Below are 22873 nucleotides of genomic sequence, written 5' to 3' on the forward strand. Positions count from 1 at the left end.
TATAACTGAATTTTACTTTAATACAAACCAAAAAGATCCCAAACAGAAAAAAAAAGGCTGCATTACTTGAATATACAACCTTAGCATAAAGGTTATAAACAATCCAACATAACCACAAAGTTTTAAACCATAAACTATTTACATAACCAAAGGCATGTTATGTCATCTACAATTTACAAGACCAAAAAGCCACATAGTTCCAAACTCTCACAAAATTATAACATCCTTTTTGTCAAGTAATAGGTCTATCAAGTGGATTGTTTGTTGAAACACTGGTGGATTGGGATGCTTGTGTTCCTTGTGTAAGTTGAGATGCCTATGACTACTGCATTGCTTGGTGTCTCTTGTTTACCTATTGCTGTTGCAGTTGCCTTGGTGTGACTGCATTTTTCCCTTTCCATTTGAGCCCTCTTGCTTTAAAGCCTAAATCCCCAATTCTAATAGAAGCATCCTTCATACCAAATGGTATGGTGATGACCCCCTCCAAATTTACTCTTCCATACTTTATACATTCCAAAGTACCCAATTAAACATTCATTAATAAATGTCAGCCACAAAAATATGTTAAATTTGTTTTAGTGGTCAAAATATTTATGAACTTTGGTCAAAATATTTATGAACTTACATTTCCAATGGTTTCTCCTGTGTTTTCATTAATATGAACTCCATAACCTCTGTTTTTAACTCTTTTTGCTTGACTTTATACTGTTTGCCTCGTATACGTTGCTCTTTTAATGCTAGCAGTATAGTAGCTTCACCCCTGCCTCTTCCTTTTCCTTCTCCCTCTATTAACTTCCACACTTGATTGAACTGAAATATCTACACTAACATTTACACTGCGGGCTTAACTAAGTCCAATGGACACCCCATTTCCAGTTGATTGTATGCCTCTGCCTCTACCCCTCCCTGCACTATTTTCCCCAATTGCTTTTATAGCTTGAGTTATAGGTCCCTGTCTAACAAAAGTGGCATCTATGAAATGACTTTCATTTGATACAGGTTGTTGGGAGGTCCTACTCTTAGTATCTAAGTTTCTAGTTGACATCTATGAAATCACAAAAGTATTAAATAATGAAAAAACATTAACAAGTATAATATATTATATTTTATTATGATATAACTCATAGATTACCTCATTTGCTGCATGACTTTGCCTCTTTGAGCAACTTGCCTTATTATGGCTTACTCTCTTACAAATTCCACAAGTCATCTGTACCCCTATTCTGCTTAACTTCCAAATTTGCCTCTCTTCAGTTCATCTTTATCTCTCCTCTTCCATTTTTTTGGCCTACCAGGAAGTTTCTTGATCTCAGGTAGCTCAATGACAGGGTAATCTGATTCATGCCATAATTTCATCCCTCTAACAGGTTTTAAAACTTGTCCACATACCTTCATAAATGTTTCCTTATAATACCAATAACTAATGTAGTCTTCAAGTTGGTATTGCCTATGGTACATTGCACATATTGAATGTGCACAAGGAATTCCATTCAGCTGCCAAGCTCTACATGTGCAAGTCCTTAACCTCAGATTAATAGTACGTTGATACTCTCCCTTAATAACTTTAAAACCATGTTTACCATTCTAATAAATTTGACATTCCATCGACCTATGCTTATTTTTTTCAAGCTTTCCCATTGCTGTAGGAGAAATATCACATATCCATGTGTTTGCAAACTCTCTCATCATCCTAATCTTGTTCATTACTTGTAGCTTAATTTCTTCAAGCATACTAATAATTAATTTAAATTTAGCTTTCAAAATCCACCCATTGAAGTCTCAGACATGTTATTTTCTACTACATCTAAGCAGCTTCCTAATTTTATGAAGGCCCTATAAAAGGTGTTATGGTTATATCCTAAGAAATCTTCTACAATACCTACCCTAAGTTTATTGAGTTCCTTCAACTTAACTTCAAAAGTTCCAGAACTTTTTCCTTCTCCTGCGCCTCTCCATTTCTTGGCCCAATTTGACCAAATATGCGTAGCACACATTCTATGCTCAACATCTGGAAGAACCTTATGTATGGTAGGAATTAATCCCTTGTAACAAACAACAAAAACAAAATTATAAGTTTGTATATTGAGAATGTAAAATAATTAAAGTGATAAGCATGTGGAAATGGCTTACCTTTTACATGTCAGTCATAAGTGTCCACCCTTCTCCAGTTCCCATGCCAAGGTCTTCCTTTAATTGCATTACAAACTATTTCCAAGTAACCTTGTCCTCAATTTGGACCACTGCCCATGTGAGAGGAAACATCTAATTATTACTATCCTTAGAAACTGCAACCAATAATAGTCCTTTTCATACTCCTTTCAAAAAAGTCCCATTTAACCTAATAACTTTTCTGCAGCCTGTTAGCATCCCTTGTTTAAGTGCATTGAAGCACACATAGAAGTGTGTAAATTGTTGCTTCCCATTTGCCAGCTCCTTGCATCTGACATAACAAGTAGTTCCAGGGTTACTTCTTTTTATTTCATTCACATAATCTTGCAACTTTGCAAATTCCAACCTAAAATCCCTTGCAGCCCTTGACAATACTTTCATTTTGACCCTTGTACAAACAGTCCTTCCGACATATACCTTTAATTCCTCTCTACATAAATTTTACAGTTCAGAAACCTTGATTCCTAGTTGAGAGATTATTCTATTCTTGAAAACCCTGATAATGTATTATGAATTAACCAATTTATTCTTGTTGGTCATAAAACACTTGTGGCAAGGGTTATATGTCTTGACAATAAAATTCTCACTCTTCTTATTAATACTTCCAAACAATAACCATGGACAACCTTTTTTATACTTCACTCTAACCCTTGTTGGCTCATTTGGCCTTAATGTCAATTACACCCCTTTACCAACACCATATTTACTTACTGCCTCCTTAAATTAAGATACACTTTCAAATATTAGTCCTAACTCCCAACTTGGAACTTCACATGTATGGTCAAAGTATACATTTTGATTTCTATTCTTCTTCTACCTAGAAGACACCTCACCATCTAAATCTTCATCACTCACCCACCTACTGTTTGGATATGAGCTCCCAATATATTCTTCATCACCTCCAATGTTCTTGCCATTTAAACCATCATCTTTATTTCCTGAATTCTCAAAGCAGGATCATTTCCAGCCTCACCAAGAGGAATATCTTGAACATCCCCTTGCCTTTTCACCCTCCCCTTCCTTTTTTTATACTCCCTGGAGCCGAGCAGTTCTTAGCTCATCATCCACATCTGTTTCTTATACTTCCTCACCTTATTCATCATTTCCACTTTCAACCTCTAATTCATATGCTTTTTCATCACTATCAACCTTTGTTTCATATGTTTCTTTTATTTCCTCATCATCTTTATCCATTTCAACTTCCACTTCACCTTCACCTCCAACTAAATTGTCCTCATTTGATTCTAAGCTTCTTCATTTGCATTTTCCCCACCTACTACATCAGGTTCTACTATCTCAGGTTTAGATCTATGACTTATCCCATGTACAGAAGTACCAACACTAGCAGATTTCTCAATATTTGCCTCAACTACGATAGGCTTATCAACCAAATGAGAGACATAAAAATCTACAACATCACCAGTCCTCAAATTCCCTTATAATCTCTAAGACAATTTGATCATTCCAAACCTTCCTAAACTCCTCTTTTTCATTCCCTGCCTTTCTATGATAAACACCCTCAATAGCAGCATAACCCAGGTCTTTTCGTATACTCTGTTAACTCAATAAGAGAGAGCAAATAAAGATCTACCCCTCTCACCACATTTACACTACCACTAGTATACCTAGGGTAAAGGTCATTAACAAAAATGCCACCAGATGCCATCTCAATTTGATGAAAATATTACCCATACCGTGGATAGTAAAAAAATAACGTACACAATGACCAAGCAAGGGACCATAAAGCATGCATCACTATCACAGGTTAAAAAAAAAAAAAAGTCATTTTCAGAATCATTATACAATAGTGATAGCAAGAATAACCCACAATATGTAATATAATCACAGTAAAAGCCACTAACAGTTAAACCATTGAATATGTGCAATGAAAACTTACTCGAAGAAATGTATTTACTCTTCCAGTACAATGGAATTAGGTGCTTAGCCAATGTGTCCTTTCCACGCTTAATGTGTCAAAACTATATTCAAGCAAAGTCTCCAAGCTTTCAATAAAAAATTATAGGAGTTGAGGAGATTTTTTTGTAATGCAATAGGGAATTTAGGGATTTTGGCCAAACATTGTATTTTTTTTGAGTAATTTTATAGCCTTACTTTTTTCATTTTATTTTTCTTAAATATCCTAGCCACGTCAGCGCAAATAGTCAACGTCATCGCGCTTAATGTTCACACTTTATAGTTTGGGGATTGTGAGGGTAACTTAATTCCATTTTAAATAAGTTGAGGCGTCTAATAGGATGTTTTGAAAGTTCAGAATGTTACAAGACTTTTTGTCAAATAGTATATTCTGCCATTAATTTTCATTAAAATATTTCTTTAAACTAATTTAATTTAAATAATTCAGTCGTTTTAGTGGTAATATTTTAATTAATTTTTGGTGAAAAAGTTTATTTAATTTTTTTATGTATAAATTAATGATAATTTATATTATTATTTTCTTTAAAATATGAATAAATTATTTTAGTCATAACAATAATTTAAATTTTATTCATCCAACTAGTCAAATTATTAGGTCATATCAATCAATTTTAATATGATATTTTATAATTACTAATTAAATATTTTTCTTTAAAATTTTCCTTTTTTATTTAAAAAATGATTTTTAGAAATTTTTTAAAATATTATTTTTCATAAGTCTTTCTTTTAGAAATGTTGTTTCTTTAAAATATTTTTTTTAAAAAAATCTTGGAATATTTTAGAAATTTTTCTTTAAAAAATTTAAAAAGTTAAACAAATTTTTAAAAAAGACATAATTATTTTTTTCTTAAAATAATTATTTTTGTTAATAATTGAAATTATTTTATGAGAAAAAGTGTCGTAATTTAATATAATTTATTAATAAATATAATGTACAAATACATAATTTTTATAAGCTTAACTTAATATTAAGTATAATTAATATTTATTAATTTTAAAATATAAAATTTAAAATTATTTATTTTATTTAATAAATATTATTTAATTAATAAGTTATGTTTTAATCTTTTGTATCACGTGATTTTATTCTCTTTCTTATCAATACTTTACAAATATTAAAAAGTAAAAAAGTTAAGGTTTTTATATATAAATTAGGGACACAGTGCACATATTAAATTACTGATTATCCGCCGCGTGACATGTAATCAAGTGGGAATTCACCCTTTTTAACTAGTCCAAACTAAAATGATTCTAAGTCCTCACCAAACATGGACAGAACAAGCTAACAAGAAGCCATATATAGATGGCCTTTTTCGTCATTTCAAAATGGTCAGCTTTCTAGTTTTGGACTAGAATTGGGATTCAACTAAGCTAGAATACATTAAAATTAGGCAAATAAGCAATTGTCATTGGCATTGCTGACAACATTTTTCTTCAAGAAAAAAAAAATTACAAACTAGAGTTTAGTGAAATATATTAATTAATTTCAATATTTTTGAAATTAATTTATTTAATTTTTAATATTTTAATAAATATTTAGATTAATCTTAACGGTTAGCTCTTCGTTAATGAGAGAAAAAGACTAAAATGCCCTTCTTTTTGTGGACCAAAATGCCCTCACCTCTTTCCTCCAGTCGCCTAGGTCTATGAAGACACGAGTCTTCGCCAAACCCAGCACCACCAAACTATGCTTCACACTTCCCCTTGTTCATCCCCAGTCGCCTATGTTGTTGTCCCATGAAAGTCCCTTTCTTTCTGGTTTCTAACTACTGCAAAATATTTCTTTTAATTTTGCTTTGCGTAGGCCAATCATATCAAGTGTTGCAGTAGCTTTGATTTTGTTGAGTCTTGCTTTCCTTGTATCCATAAAGTTAGTTTGTTGTGATATGTTAAATAAATGAAACAGTGCGTATAAGTAAATAAGAATAAGTGATTGTTAAACAGTGCGTGCTGAGATTCTTTTGTAATGGTGACTTCTAGAAGTTGTTATGCCAGATCAAAGAGTCTTCAAAAAGCTGTTATGGTTGGATTTTGTTATTTGTTCTTAGCAATTTGTTAGGCAGGATAACTTATGTGAGCAGGAAAGTGAGAATCTGTTGTAGAGTTGTTAGATTGTTAGCTATAAATGATGCAACTGATTGCATAGAAACTATTCTTGATTTCTTAATGAAAGTTTATTGAGATTTGAGTTCCATTCTCTGTGTTTCGTTCCTTTCTATTTTTCTGTTATAACATTTGGTATCAGAGCGGTGGTCCACGGCCATGATAGGGGTGGAGACGCGATCCTAAGAGTGGTGGAAAGAGTTGGCTTCGATGGTGATTAAGGCTAATCACATATAGGAAGCGCGGCTACAGGAGATGGTGGTGAGCCAAGAAGTTAAGCTTTAGGAAATCGTTAATGAGTTAAACTTTAATTGCTGAATTAAGTTGTCAGAATGTGGAGACAGTGGGAAGAAGGAATCGGGATGGGCATGTGCCAGTTGCTGATAATACAATGAGGGTTAATTCATCGAACAGTTCTATAAAATTAGAATTCCATCATTTTAATGGGGAAGGGTTAGAAGGCTAGTTATTAAGGGTAGAGTATTTTTTTGAAGTTAGAAGAATTGAGTATGGGAATCGTGTAAAAGTTGTAGCCTTACATCTAGAGGGCCATGCAATTCAGTGGCACCAAGGATTCATTAAGACTAAAGAAGCGGAGGCTTATCTAAATTGGAATGAATATGTTAGGGCTTGTGACCATGCTTTTGATGATCCTACTACTGAGTTGAGAAACTTGAAATAGGTGGTTTCTTTGCAAGACTATTTGAATGTGTTTGATGAACTCTATCCTAAGGCAAGTATTATTGAAGAACAAGCTTTAAGTTTTTTCCTTTATGGGTTGAATAATAAATTACAAATGCCTATTAGGATGTTCAAACCTAAATCTTTGGTTGAAGCTTACTCCCTTGCCAAATTATAAGAACGTATTATGGCAACCATACAACAGAAACCTAAGCCTATTCATAAACCAATTACCAATTCAATACAAAGTACGAGTTACCAGAAGCCTTTAACTATCACCGCATTTACCACTTACCCTAAAACTCCTTAACCATAAAAGACTCTCCACAAACAAATACCACCTTCCCTAAAACTACAAACCTTCTAAAGAAAATTCCTAGTACTTTAACCAGTAAATATATAGATGAGAAAAGGGCAAAGAATTTATTTTATTACTGTGATGAAAAATATTCTCCAGGCCATAAATGTAAGAAAAGACAAATTTATGTGTTGCAACTTAAGGAAGTGATTGATGAAGATGAATTAGATGCTGGTTTGGAAAGTGAATTGGCAAATGATGATTATATTCTGGAAGAGCAACTTTCTCTCAATGCACTATGGGGTATTGACAATAACCAAACAATGATTATCAAAGGCCACTGAGGGAAGAGGAGATTACATGTGTTAATAGATATTGGCAGCACTCATAATTTTCTAAGTGAGCAGTTAGCTAAGGATCTGCAATGTCATATTACTACAGTCAATGGTATTTGGGTAAAATCGCTAATGGTCAAGCCTTTAAATGTGATTCTATGTGTCCAGGCTTTCAATGGACTATGCAAAATATTTTTTTACCACTGATGTATATCTACTATCCTTAGAGAGTTATGATTTAATTCTGGGAATTCAGTGGCTTTAGACTCTTGGCACTGTTAATTGGAATTTTGCAGAATTGACTATGCAATTTTTGTTAGAGGATCAGTAAAATACCTTGAAGGGAGATCAATTTACACAAGGTCAGACCCTTCATATTCGGAATATCAAATAGCATGAATGGTTTACGACTCCTAATTCTTGTCTATCACATAATGGATTGCTATATGCTATGCAAGATTGGCAGAAATGACCTCAACTTGGGAAGTTACTGCAGGATTTTCCAGATGTGTTTCAAAAGCCAAAAGAGTTACCTCCTCATAGGACTCATGACCATAAAATCATTGTTAAACTTGGTTCTCAACATGTAAATACAAGACCCTACAGGTATGCTTTTTTACTAAAGAATGTAATTGAAGAAATGACTAGGGATATGTTGAGATCAGGGGTAATTAGAAATAGTACAAGCCCTTATGCTAGTCCTATAGTTTTAGTTAAAAAGAAAGACCAGAGGATGTGTATCGATTATAGAAGCTTGAACAACATTATTATGAAAGATAAATTTCCAATTCCCTTGATTGAAGAACTATGAGAAGGGTTGGGAGGGGCTAGTGTTTTCTCTAAGATAGACTTAAAGTTAGGGTATTGGCAAGTAAGAATGAAAGAGGAAGATGTGCTAAAACTGCATTCAAGACTCATGAGGGACATTTTGAGTTTTTAGTGATGCCCTTTGGGCTGATAAATGCACCCTCAATTTTTTAATTTTTTTATGAATTCAATATTCAAACCACTTTTGAGGAAGTTTGTGCTTGTGTTCTTTGATGATATCCTGATTTACAGTAAGAATGAGGAGAAACATTTGATCCATTTGCATGCTGTCCTTAATCTGATTAGGGAACATCAATTATACACTAAGGAGTGTAAGTGTCATTTTGGAGAAAATAGAGTGGAGTATTTAGGCCATGTGATTACAGCTAAGGGAGTTCACACTGACCCGAAGAAGATTCAGGCAGTTCAATATTGGCTTACTCCATAAAATGTCAAGCAGCTCAGAAGCTTCCTTGGCCTTATTGGTTACTATAGAAGATTTGTTAAGGATTATGGCAAGACAGCAAAGCCTCTTACTAGTTTGCTCAAGTAGGGTAGTTATAATAGGACTGAAGAAGCATAGAATGCCTTTGTAGTTCTTAAGCAAGCGACAATTCAAGCTCCAGTTCTGTCCTTACCCGATTTCTCTAAAGTTTTCATTATGGAGACTAATGCCTCAAGTGAAGGTATTAGGGCTGTGCTTATGCAGGAGGGTCAACCTATTGCCTATATTAGCAAGGTGTTGTCTATGAGAAACATGGGACTTTTTACATATGAAAGGGAAACTATTTGCTATTAAGCATTGGGAGCATTACTTGCTCCAGCAACATTTTTATTGTTAGAACATATCACAGGAGTTTGAAATTCTTATTGGAGCAAAAACTGACAACTCCTGCATGAAAAGCTTGGCTTACTAAGTTGCAGCATTATGATTATGAAATTAAGTATAAAAAAGGGCTAGAAAATCAGGCTGCAGATGCTCTTTCAAGGATTCCTTTTGCTTCTATAGCTACCATTATAGCTCTATGCCTGATCAATTATTGGTTACTATTAAAGTCACTTGGCAATCTGATATTGCTGTTCAAACTCTCATTTCTAATTTGCAGCAAAATCTGGCATCTCAACCTAATTACACTTGGTTGAAGGACAAATAAGAAGAAAAGGGAAATTGGTGATTTGTAATTCAGATGAATTGAAAGCCAAATTAGTAGAACTGTATCATGACTCTGCTCATGGTGGGCATTATTGGGTGTCAAGAACTAGTAGAAGACTTTCTTCAGTTGTGTATTGGAAGGGATTACATAAGTCAGTAATGAAGTATGTCTGAAAATGTGTGGTTTATCAGCAAAATAAATATGAAAATGTGGCCAGTCCTAGTTCATTACAACCCTTACCATTATCTCAGGGAGTTTTCACAGATATCACAATGGATTTTATTGATGCCCTGCCAAAATCTAAAGGGAAGATAGTGGTTATGGTGGTGGTGGATTGTTTAACAAAGTATGCTCACTTTATTGGGCTATAACATCCTTATTCTGCTAAGACTATGGCTCAATTATTTTTAAATAATGTATATAAGTTACATGGTCTTCCTAATACCATTGTAATTGACAGAGATGCAGTGTTTACTTGTCAATTTTGAAACGAATTCTTCAAGTTGCAAGGTGTATCTCTTCATTTGTCCATTGCCTACCACTTGCAGTTTGATGGCCAAACTAAGGTAGTCAATAGGTCATTAAAGACATATTTGAGGTGTATGGTTGGTGAAATGCCCAATACATGGTACCAATGGTTGACTTTAGCAGAATTTTAATATAACACTTCTCATCATTCTGTTATTCAAATGTCTCCTTTTCAGGCATTATATGGCTTCCCACCTCTAATTCATATTCCCTATTCTCCAAAGGATTCGAATGTTGCTACTATTGATTTTTATATGAGGGATCGAAAGGCTACTATTGCTTTATTGAAACACCATTTGACTAAAGCTGTTAATAGGATGAAGCAAATGGCAGATAAGCATAGAACTGAGAGGCAATTTCAAGTAGGTGATTTGGTCTTTCTTAAGCTTTAACCTTATGTGCAAATTCTCTTTCTCAAAGTCATACTAAGTTGCATAATAGATATTATGGTCCTTACAAGGTCATTCAAAAAATTGGTGCTATTGCTTATCGATTATAATTGCCTAAGGGAGCTAAAATGCATGATGTGTTTCATGTCCCTTTGCTCAAGCCCTTCTCCTATTAGTGATCCTTCTCCACAAGCTATTTTAGATAAGAGAATTGTGAAGCGTCGAAATTAGGCTGCTACTCAATGGTTGATTCATTGGAAGTATGCTTCTCCAGTAGATTCTACATGGGAATTTGTTGATGATATTCAAGCTTGATTTCCAGATTTTGCTCCTTGATGACAAGGAGTCTTTTTGAATAGAGGTTATTGTTGTGATATGGTTAATAAATGAAATAGTGCGTATAAGTAAATGAGAATAAGTGATTGTTAAATGGTGCATGCTGAGATTCTTTGTAATGATGACTTCTAGAAGTTGTTATGCCAGCTCAAAGAGTCTTCGAAAAGCTATTACGGTTGTGGATTATGTTCTGTGTGCTTAGCAATTTGTTAGGCAAAATTAGTTATGTGAGCGGGAAAGTAAGAATTTATTGTAGAGTTCTTATATTGTTAGCTATAAATTATGTAATTGATTACATAGAAACCATTCTTGATTTCTTATTGAAAGTTGATTGAGAGTTGAGTTACATTCTCTGGGTTTCGTTCCTTTCTATTTTTCTGTCACAACACAATTTTCCTCTACATATAGTGTTTTTTTCTTCTTTTTTTTTTTTTTTCATCATTCTCAAACATTGTAATACTTTGCTTGCTTGGCCTAATTTTGTTTCTCCTCTCCATCTCTCTATATCTCTTTCTATGCCAAAAAGTCCACTTCTCTCTTATTTTTTATTTGCTTTTTTTCTTTCTCCTCCGCATCCATTTCTCTTTCCTTCTCGACAAAATCTGAATTCAGAAGCCATGGAGGAACTCATTTAAGACCAAACTCGTCTATGATGGAGAGCTAGCCGGAGATAGTGAACGGAGAGGGAGAAAGATTGACCAAAACAAGACGCTATAATTAATAAAATTATATTTAAATAAAAATGCAATTTAATTAATAGTTAATTTTTAAAACCCAAAATTCTTCAACTCCTAATTTTTTTAATTTAATTAATAAAATTATATTTAAAATATAAATGCAATTTAATTAATCATTAATTTTTAATTAATAATTATTTTGTAAAGTTAACTATTAATGATGTTAAAAATTTTAATATGTAATTTTAGAGATTTTTTTCTTTTACTAATAAATGTTATGTGTAGCAGTGAGTTTCAATCATTAGAGAAGATGTTATTAAGAGGAACAATCACAAATCTCTAAGAAATTAATTTTGTGAATAGTAAAACATACATAAATAAAAAATATTTTGATATTTTTATTAAAATTAACAGTAATTTAAATAAAAAAAATAAATGAATAACTAATTTATAAGTTTTTTAAAATATTAATAGATAAATTAGTTTGTAGGTTTTATTAAATTTTAGATATTAAATCATAATTTTATAAAAAAAAATCTTAATGAAAATGAAATTTGACTATAAGAATCTAAAGCCATTAGAAAATGTAATTAAAAATGATGAGTGTCTCCTTCAAATCAATGTTCGTTTCTGAGTGATGATGATCATGGCACCGTGCATAGCCACATCAATGAAAGAGACGGATGTATGTGCACAAAAGCAAGAAGACGCGTCTTGAAAAGCTGTTTTCTCTGTGTGGTCTAATTATCTTATCCCATCACTAACGGTTAATTATTGGATAACAAAATAGTGCTTCTTTATATATATAAAAAAAAAAAAATTAATTATTTTTATAACAGGTACTCACAAAAGAGATTTTTTCCATAACCTACCACTATTTCTTTTCACACGCGAGGCCGCCTTTCTATAGTCTACCCCACATTTATGAAGGGTTATCGATTTCAAATTGAAGAGACTAAGTAAAGTTTCTCTATTGATTAAATTTTATTGGGTTATTATTCATAAATTAAATTTATTAAATTAATAATTTAATATTTATTTATATTTTATGCTAAACAAATATTTATCATATATCTTGTGTAATTATTAAGATCAAATTTTAAATAAATGAATTTAATTAATAAAATTTGAAATAACTTAACTGGTAGCTATTTTTTTAATATTCTTTGAAAATTTGTTTCTTTAAAGGGCAATCAATGCTAGGGCTGGTGATTGAAGTTAATCGGTGATATATACACTTACTTTAATTAAAATAAAAAATTTATTTATTACATTTAATCTTTTTTAAAATATTTAAAAATTGAAAAATATTATTCTTTTAAAATTTTACTATTTATCCCATGAGATAAATAATAATTTAATTAATTATTAATATATTTTTATAAAAATAATATTACTAAATATTTTTTAAAATTTAAATATAAAAATAAATATAATGAAAATAATAATTTTAAAATAATTTTCATTAATATTATATTTACTTTTCTACTAAATAAGTTTGAAAAAACAAAAGAGTTTGACAAAATGACATGCTTGTGTGACTTTGATGTGCTCCAAGAAGACTGTTATTCGAGGGATTTTCTGAATCATATATATATATATATATAAAAGTTTACGTCTTTAAATTAATATTCTTTCATGTTAAATTAATATTCTTTCATCCTTTTTCCTCTGTCAACTAAATGAGAAGTGGGAAATTTTTTTTTTCTTGATTCACTTTTTTTTTTTTTCTATTTTTTTTCCTCTCTACTTTTCTTCGTAAACAAAGCTGGTAAATTTTTTTTAAAAAAAATTGACTTGCTGATCTATTGGATATTTGGATTCAATAATTTAAATTATTTATTTTTTCTGAATACGTGGGTTTTCCTATATATAATGATTATAGTATTACCCAAGATTGTTGTTTGGTAATTTGAGAATCTAAGATCAACCCTTTTGCGAACTGCTAGCCAAGCGTTGTCTGCAACAAACTCGGATTTCAGACACAATGATTTTCTGTACATAAACTGACCTTTTTGAAAAATTCTTCCTCTTTCGTCAATGGAGATCTTATTAAAATCCATTAGATATCGCGGTTATTATTCACGATAAGGCATATCAGTGAATCACTGCTGTCGTTACTTATTTTCTTGATAACTTTTTCTTCATTTTCATGGGTCACCACTCTCACTCTCGCCACCACAGCCATGACTCTAGTGATGGTGTTTCTCAGAGAGTTAACAGCCCTCGTTTCTCGGGGCCCATGACTCGCCGGGCTCATTCTTTCAAGCGTAACAATAATAACGCCACCGCCGCTCATACCACCACCACCAGTAACAATCGCAATACCCACATCACCAACACCAATAATAGCACTAGTCATGAGATTGATTTGCAAGTTAATTCACCTAGATCTGAATCTCTTGAGGTGTTTGAGAGGCAGAGCCACCACCAATATGTGACCCAGAGAGTTCATGGGGGAATTGTCAAGAGTTTATTCAATAAGAAGGGCGATTTTGGATCTGCAGTGGTTGATTTGGGCTTCAGGGAGAGGAAGAAGTTGGGGCACTGGATGTTCTTTGTGTTTTGTGGGGTGTGTTTGTTTTTGGGTGCTCTTAAGATTTGTGCAAATGGGTGGTTTGGATCTGCCCTTGAAAGTGTTGCCTCCAATCAGGTTACTTAATATATACTTCTTTTTTTCCCCTCTTCGCGTTGCATACGTTATTAACTTTCTACAGCAAATATTTTCTGAGTGATGAATTTTATACCATAATACTGTATTTTTGCTGAATGTTTTGTTGCTGAATGTTTTGGTTGATGAATTCTCGTAGAAGTTGCCATTTAAATGGTAATTTTCAACATTGTAGATTCGCTTGGCTGAGAAAATCACTCTTAGCAAATGGCAGATAATGGGCAGCATGAGCATTTTGGACAGATATTTTACAGGATAGCTTGGCGTCATAGGATTTTTCCTGTTACATATAAAAAGCAAATTCCTTTAGAAGCTTGAAACTGTGTTTTATAATTTTTCTCCAACAAAAGATTGAAATTCTGAGTTGTGGATATCTGGTTCCAAATCTTCTTCTAGAAGAGTGCAGCTGGGCATCTAATACTGAATTAGTCTCCGGTTTCCTTAGAAGAATTTTACGGTTTTTTTAATTATGGTATCTTGCAAAGTGAATTTCTCTTTCTTTTAGATGAGTTCAAGCAAATTTAGGAATTAATACAAAATGATTTTCAATATGCTGATTGTATTATCTCTTAATAAGAATCAATATGCCGAAAGATACAAGTATATTGGGTTGCCTAGTTTTCTAGACATTTCAACTTGCCTTTCAATTTATCATATGTTTGAGTTTGTCTACACAACTGTGTGCACTTGCAATTTTATTCATTCTGCTAATTGGTATATTTTATCTTGTCTGAAGTATTTTGCATTTTAAATTAGGATACTCTCGATTCCACAACTCAACTGCATCAAAACTCTCGAAGTTCTGAAAACTTTCACTCTTTCGAATATGGGAAGGGAATGACTGATACAGAGCGACAACTAAAGATGGCAAAATCAGGTGTAGTTGGTGAAGTGAGTCTTTGAATTTCATCTATAATATATTTCCTGTTTAGTTTTTTCAGAAAATGGGGAAAGTAGAAAGATCAGAATTTGACTCTCTGAAAACCAACTGAAACCTGAACCCTGTGTGAAGAATATTAGACTACTTTTCTGACATTTGTTTTGTTCAGTTCTCAGATATCTGGTCCAAACCCAACAGTGAGAATTTCACTCAGTGCATTGACCAGTCAAGAAGCCGCAAGAGTATGAAATTTAAACTGTCAAATATTTTTATAATCTGTTTATGCGTGTGAGCCTGTGCACGATCTTTTCCTTAAATTCCTTTTGTCGCTTCTTTGCAGAGCTGGATGAAAAGACAAATGGTTACATTCTCATAAATGCCAATGGTGGCTTAAATCAGATGAGATTTGGGGTCCGGCTATTTTGTTTTTTACATTGTTCTTTTGGCTGATTTTGCATTTGCTAACAATTATGGTCTGATGAATCGAAAATTCTAGTGTGCAGATTTGTGATATGGTTGCTGTGGCTAAGATTATGAAGGCAACACTTGTTCTTCCTTCTCTGGATCATTCCTCCTACTGGGCTGATGAAAGGTTATTTTAATTTACTTTTCAAACTTCTGCAGTTGATCGGCAACTGGACTGGACTAATAGCATATGAATAATTATTTTGTTGCAAATGAATTTGATAGTTTTCCATAGAAGCTGATTAAAATTGATTTGATTTGCTTGTGGAATATTTCAGTGGCTTGTGCTAGAAATGAATATGATGACTGACCTAGAGCATATTATTGTGCTTACTAGAGTATAGCGCGCCATAATATAAGGGCTTGTGTGATGCATGTAAGCACATTACATTAGAAGGGTAGACCAGGTATATCAGTGTACCATTTAGTTTTAAACATATAGCTATATTGTTCACATGCGTATATTGTGTTACTAAGGGAGTTATCAATTGATACATGTGATCGCATAGTTCTCGAAGAGAAGGTTCAGAAAACCAGGTTTACCCTTTAGTTTTATTAGGCATGTTCATCTTGTTTCTATCACGATTAGGCTTGTAATGCAAATTATCATTAGTCCATTTGGTATTTTATGGAGAAAACTCAGCATCACAGTTGAAGGGTGTTTCACTCTGGCATTTCGGGCATCTCTCATCCAGTGTTAGAATTGCATAAGGGTGCTGTAATATTTTTGGATGTTCTATGACCTAACTTATTTCATTTATGTTGGCAGTGACTTCAAGGATCTGTTCAATTGGCAACACTTCATTGAAATGTTGAAGAATGAAATCCACATTGTTGAGTCGTTACCACCATCCTATGCTGGAATTGGGCCTTTTACAAAAGCACCAATATCATGGTCTAAGGTTGATATTGTAAATTGAGTGTAAAAGCTTATCCATAATTAATCTTTTCTCTTTTTCTTTCTGTGGAGAATCAATATGATATAGGCTAGTCCATAAGGACTTGATGTTACCTTCTCTGAGACTTGTAACAAATTCACAATTGTTGTTTCGTGTTCAGGTTAGTTATTATAAAACCGAAGTCCTGCCACTGTTGAAGAAGCACAAAATAATCTATTTTACTCACACTGATTCTCGTCTTGCCAACAATGGTCTCCCAGATTCCATACAAAAGCTGAGATGTCGTGTCAATTACAGGGCATTGAAGTATTCTGAGCCAATAGAAGAACTGGGAAACATCTTGGTCTCCAGAATGAGAGAAAATGAAAACCCTTATATTGCTCTCCATTTAAGGCAAGTTCTTATTGTTAATCTCTTATTTGAATTGAGATAAAATGTTTTCTTATTATTATAAAACATGTTATCACATTTGTCATGAATGCTATTTTAGTCTCAAAAATCTTGAGTATAACAGGGAGGATACTGCAACAGTCCACTGTATTTGCTTATTGGAAAAATAGATCACATGAATTTAAATTCAAAATTGTATTCCAGAATTTTTAACCTATTTTAGGTGTATTTAATAATGGTGGTGTGAAACAGACAATCAGGAAGCTCTACTTCCTTCCCCCAAAAACCACACCCTCTAACCCCCCTCCCTCCCCACCCCACACACACCCCACCCCTCCCTCTTCCCCCTTTCAAGAACAAGGAAAAGAAAAATGATCTTCTCTGGATTAGTACTAAGGTTTGGCAAAAATTTATGCGACTTATTATTTCATGGACCAATGAACTTGTCAAACATTGATTATCATAAATATTTCTAAATTGAAACATGCTTTGAAACATTCTTGTTCAAGTTATCCTAGTCTTTTTTCCAATCCATATAATTAATACTAATAGTCTCTCTCTTACTTTAGGTATGAGAAGGATATGCTTGCATTTACAGGCTGCAGTCATAATTTGACAATAGAAGAAGATGAAGAGCTACACCTGATGCGTTATGAAGTCAGCCATTGGAAGGAGAAAGAAATAAATGGAACAGAAAGAAGGTTGCTTGGTGGTTGTCCGTTGACTCCAAGGGAGACTTCTCTTTTGCTCAAGGGGCTGGGTTTCCCATCTAACACCAGGATTTACTTGGTAGCTGGTGAAGCTTATGGAAAAGGAAGCATGCAGTATCTTCTGGATGACTTCCCTAACATATTCTCACATTCCACTCTTGCCACAGAGGAAGAACTGAATCCTTTCAAGAATCATCAGAACATGTTGGCTGGTTTAGACTATGTTGTTGCACTTCAAAGTGATGTATTTATTTATACATATGATGGAAATATGGCAAAGGCAGTTCAAGGTCACAGGCGATTTGAGGACTTTAAGAAGACTATTTGTCCAGACAAGTAATGTTCTAACCTGCTCCTGGTTTGTGGTTAGTTTTAGCATATTTCAACATTCACCGAAAAAAAATTTCATTGATGATTGCAGGATGAATTTTGTGAAACTTGTGGATGAATTGGATGAAGGAAAGCTATCTTGGGAGACATTCAGTTCCAAAGTGAAAGAGTTTCACAAAGATCGAATTGGAGCTCCATATCTACGGGAGCCTGGAGAGTTTCCAAAGCTGGAGGAAAGTTTTTATGCAAATCCTCTTCCAGGATGTATTTGTGAAACAAGAAAAGTAGAGTATAAGTAGGCAGGTTTTCTCATATTATTTCATGGTGTAAGCTCAACTGCTTGCATAAAAGGGCATGATCCATTTGTTCCAGGCTTATAATCAAGAAAGTGGAAATCTCGATTATCCATATTAAGTGGGAATTGGTTTGCTGGTTGAAGATGCTTCTGCATGCAGGGAGAAAAATCCTCTGGGAGGACACAACCAATTCAATGAGGTCATTCTTGCAGCTTACTATACTGGTTACTGCAGACAGGATTTATACACCATTGTGAAGAGCATCATAATTGACGGTGGATGCTCATGCCAATGTTTTGTATTTAACTACACTCAAAGATACAATTCGGGGTTTTTTGGTGGAAAAGGAAGGTTGAGAACTTGAGGTGCTTACTCTTTCAGTTGGATATCAATAATACGAAAGTATAATTTTAAAGACAAACGTTTCAAGTTGCTTTCGTTGCCATTGTTTGTTGTTAGCTGTGATATCGTATTTAAAGCTATGTTTGTTTTGCAGAAAATAAAGCATATGAAAATTATTTTTTATAGAAATTATTTTTTTAAAAAAAAGATTCATGAAAATATTTTTCAAAGTTTGATTGTAATATTAAATTAATAATATATTTTTACAATATATTTATATTTTAATAAGATCGGCTAAGTCTAGAAAATGACTTAGAAGAGAGTAATTTTTCTCAAAAATAATTTAAATTTTTTATTAAGAAAATATTTTTTTATTAATTATTTTTCTAAATGTTTTAAATATTAACAAATATAAAAAAATATTTTCTAAATTTTTTTTTTACAAAAATGAATGGAGTCTACGAATTATTTGTTTAGTAGCAGCACCTGTGAACATTGCTCATTCAAGAAAAAAAAAATCAAATTTATAAAATTTTTGTTATATCTTACAAATTTTACATAAATTAATTAAAAAAATTACTTAATAAAACATGTTAGATTATCAGAAAATATTTGATAATTAATAACAATAAAGGACATTATTATTGTTGTTTTTATAATAAATATTATATTTTATCTCTCCAAGTGTAATTATTTTTCTTATTAATTTAATATCTACTTTGCAGATAAACATAGTCAAGATGCCAACGGAAAAGTTTAGCCTGTCTCATTTGCCAATGGGTGAGGCATTCAACACAATAACGCATTCTTGTCGGACAACTTGCAGGCTTTGCCAGTTGGAGGGAATTCTACTTCCGCATGGTGGCCAAGTGCAACACAAGTTTCAAATGGGAAGAATTTTACACTATTTATTTTATATGATATTCTTAGATTAGGTAGAAGTATTTTATTCAATGACATTGATATTATTTCGATAATTGCCAGCTTATTTTTGTTGGCTAACGGCAACTCAAATTTAAGAAAAATGTTAGAAAAATTATTGGGGTTTAGCATTTTCGCCTTAATTAAAATATTATTTCTTTTATTTATATTGTTTAATGTTTAGTGATATTATATTTATATTGGTGTTTAGAAAAACTGTAGGCCAGAAGAAAAAAGTTGTTTTTAACAATCATTTTCAGGATAACGTTTAATATTCTAATATAGTCAAAACACTACCTCTTTTATTTATACTATTTAATAATATTATATTTATATTAATATTTTGGGATTAAGGAAATATTTAAGGGAGTATTTTTACTAAAGTTTAAATATGATCGTTATTTTTATATTTGGCTAATTCAATAATTAATTTTGCCTAATACTTTTGTTTTAATAAAACAGTTGATAGCTGTTAGAACAACTAACAATTAGAACGGTTAATATTGCCAAACTAACTCATAATAGGCTAGAAAAATTCTTGGTTAAATCCAATTTTTATATGCATGAAGGTAAGTTGACATAAATTAGACAAGAATGGGAGAAATTGGAACATTGAACTGGCACAAATCCATTATAGTTGGAATCCAAAATCTGTTTTCATTTTATAAGCTTATCAAGTCATTTCTTTTATATTAAAAAAAAAAAAATCAACCAAGGGCATGAACAATTGGAAGCTCACAAAAATGTGTAGCCAAAACATTCATGCTAATTAATTAAAATCTAAAATCTTTTAAGAAAGAGATTCACAGGACACTATAACTGCAGAATAGACTCAACAAGTTCTTGTAGAGGTGCAAGCTCCCCTTTATCAATCAAGCGGAATTCCTGCAACATGTCCAAAAGAACCTAAGTATACCCAATAGTGTAATAAAACTTTGTTTAAGTGTAAAATTGCAATTGAAATGAGAGTTGTCAGGCTGAAGATGGCAAGTATATAGAGAGTAAGAACATGGCAGAAAGCTGAAAATTTCATAATTGTAAGAACTTACCCATGTAAAGAGAACAAAATGCTTAAAGCAAGTGTTTAGATGAGCTTCTTCCTTCAAGCTCACAATCTTCTGAAAGTGCTCATGATAGATGTGAGCATATACACGGAACAACCGCTTAAAGATTGTCTTGACAACATCTCGGAAATTTGGTGGAAAAGGTGCCCCTGTAGCACAAATGAATTAACTATAGAGACCCCTCCTGGCTCATGATATTAACTTATGTTTCATAAAAACCATATCTTTTCTCATCAAGAAATGCCACTAACCCAATTTTTGAGGGAAAATCAGCTCATCATCTAGCTGAGATTCAATCCAGTCCATCAGATATTCAACATATTTTGGAGCAGACACCTCGATTGGCTTCTTAATGGTAACTCCATCAGCCCATCTGTACTCATATCTGTAAAATGGAGTACGTAAACCATATAAGCATGGACTGAAAAGAAGATGACATGTTATCTGTTAAGAATCCATTTCCATTTAAACGAGCGAAGCATTTTCAACATACATGCTTCCAGATTTGGAAGAACAATTAAGAGTGCAATGAAATTTTATTCCAGGAAATTGTAGATAGGTCCATTCACATATAAATTTCCTACATGCTAACATTGTGAAACCATGAAGAACATATGATGGCAAGATATGAAAACATTACCACTAGTTATTAATATCAGCAGTGTAACCCCCCAGCCAAAAAGGGAAAAACACATACATATGCATATGTAGTTTCAATTTAAGACCATAAAAAGAATTCAATTTATGGTAGTGAGAACTGAGAAGTGGGAATGATACTTTGGTCCTGCAGTCATTGTTGGACAGTTTGATGCTGTGCAGAACTCAGTAAGTGTTCCATATAAAATGTTCACTTGATTGAAGAAGTCCACAGCTGCAGAACAAGAACATAGATGGATAAAAAAAAATTAACAATAAAACTTAGATTACAAACTGCACAGGGCATGCAAACATTATTATTATTATTACAGATGTGATATGCAGTCTGTGAAGTAGCTCGCAAGGGCTGTTTTGAGGTGAACCATTAAAACAATATGATTCTTTTTTGAAATTGGTATCAACTATGAAACAGAAATGCTACAATAGAGAGGAGTGTTCAAAAATCTTACTATTAACGGCCAGCCACTCATTGATATCTTCTCCAGGAGGCAGTCGCACCGCTTCTCTTAGGTTCCCACTACCCAAGGTAGCATCAATGTGTTTTTGAAGTTGAGCACCCTGCAATTAAATCAAGGATGCATTGCATCAACTGAAACTAATCCCATTGGTATAATATCAAAAGAAACATTTGACAATAATAGCAAAAGCAGAAAGGAAGGCCACCAACCTTGCTTCCAGAGGGAGCATTCTTCTTAGGCCGAAATGTCTTCTGGTTTCTTCATTACTCGAAGGCCATCACCAAGAATTTCCAATTAGAAACAAGGAATTCAGAGGACAGAAAAAATTCCCACTTTTAAAATAACGAGTACATCTATTGTCAGAATTCATACCAGCAAAATTTCAAGGATAGCAAGTCATTTTCTTTCATCTAGTTTTGAGATTTGAAACTCGATATCATGATTTGGAAGACGATTTCAATAATATTATGCTAAATTCATTAAAAAAAAAAACTTATTGATCAACAAAGATGGTGGCATTAGGTGATCAAAATGAATTAAAAACGTATCAAACTATCAAATTAACAAAATAGTAAAATAAAATTGCAGTTTCCAATATCATTGAAGCCATCATTGTCTTCATAAAAGAAATCATAATATTTAACGCGGGGTAATGCCAGCCTCTATATCAACATAAATATTCAATCCACCCCCAGCCTTCATATAACGTAGAACCCACATTCAAAAGAAAACCAGTCGTCTTAATGTGTATAAATATAATATGCCAATGCACTTAATAATCTCAACAAAATGATCTTCTGTATTAAAAACCAATCCTGTTTCTTGACATGCAAATGTAATTCTCGGTTTCAAAGAATTTACGGAAACGAAAACAGAAAAAACAAATGGAAATGGAAAAGAAATTAAAGGAAAAAAAATACTGTTGGTTCATGCAAAGAAAGAAATGGAAGATAAGCGAGAGGAAGAGAAAGAACCTGCTACCGAGGCCGAAGAGACTCATGGTGTGGAAGCGGAGGGTGTCTGAGGTCTCTCTTTCCCTCAGAATGAAGAATGGGAATCAGGAAATGTGGAAGAAACACGATTCATTTAATATATATATATATATATATATATATATATATATATATATATATATATAAAAGAAGAAGAAGAAGAAGAAGAAGAGAGAGAGATGACAGAGTGGCAAACAAACCAGCAAATATAAGCAAAACTCTCTCATTCATACGCACAAAGACAAGGTTCTTTCCTTTCTTTTCTATTTCCCAACCTGGCCGATTCTCTCTCTTCTTTCATTTGACCTTTTTTTTTTAAAATAAAATAAATACATATTTTATGAATAAAAATTAGAAAAAACAAAGCCATTTATGAGCTTTCACTC

The 22873-nt window shown here is 32.7% G+C and overlaps 2 protein-coding genes across 4 annotated transcripts; one reads left to right on the plus strand and one right to left on the minus strand.

The window, feature by feature from the left end:
- The first annotated feature begins 13178 nt into the window (after positions 1-13178).
- Positions 13179-18474, plus strand: LOC110640429 (O-fucosyltransferase 35). Of its 3 annotated transcripts, XM_058145933.1 has the most exons (10): positions 13182-13709; positions 13761-14065; positions 14840-14974; positions 15133-15205; positions 15304-15374; positions 15467-15555; positions 16198-16330; positions 16488-16720; positions 17287-17763; positions 17849-18474. In XM_058145933.1, the coding sequence occupies exons 1-10, from the start codon at positions 13565-13567 to the stop codon at positions 18054-18056; spliced, it is 1869 nt and encodes a 622-aa protein (XP_058001916.1). In that variant the 5' UTR covers positions 13182-13564; the 3' UTR covers positions 18057-18474. The 3 variants fall into 3 exon arrangements, with proteins under 3 accessions (XP_021647425.2, XP_058001916.1, XP_021647424.2); XM_021791733.2 differs by having other exon boundaries at positions 13179-14065; positions 14840-14960; positions 15140-15205; XM_021791732.2 differs by having other exon boundaries at positions 13182-14065.
- Positions 18475-19920: 1446 nt separating this feature from the next.
- LOC110640433 (MOB kinase activator-like 1A) lies at positions 19921-22619 on the minus strand. Its single transcript, XM_021791738.2, has 7 exons — positions 22470-22619; positions 21705-21753; positions 21487-21595; positions 21158-21251; positions 20632-20765; positions 20366-20529; positions 19921-20201 (listed from the first exon to the last, which is right to left on the minus strand). Exons 1-7 carry the CDS (start codon positions 22493-22495, stop codon positions 20130-20132), a joined length of 648 nt encoding a protein of 215 aa, XP_021647430.1. The 5' UTR covers positions 22496-22619; the 3' UTR covers positions 19921-20129.
- Between the last annotated feature and the right edge of the window lie 254 nt (positions 22620-22873).

The sequence above is a fragment of the Hevea brasiliensis genome, chromosome 4, assembly GCF_030052815.1.
Source record: "Hevea brasiliensis isolate MT/VB/25A 57/8 chromosome 4, ASM3005281v1, whole genome shotgun sequence".
NCBI classification, from domain to species: Eukaryota; Viridiplantae; Streptophyta; class Magnoliopsida; order Malpighiales; family Euphorbiaceae; genus Hevea; species Hevea brasiliensis.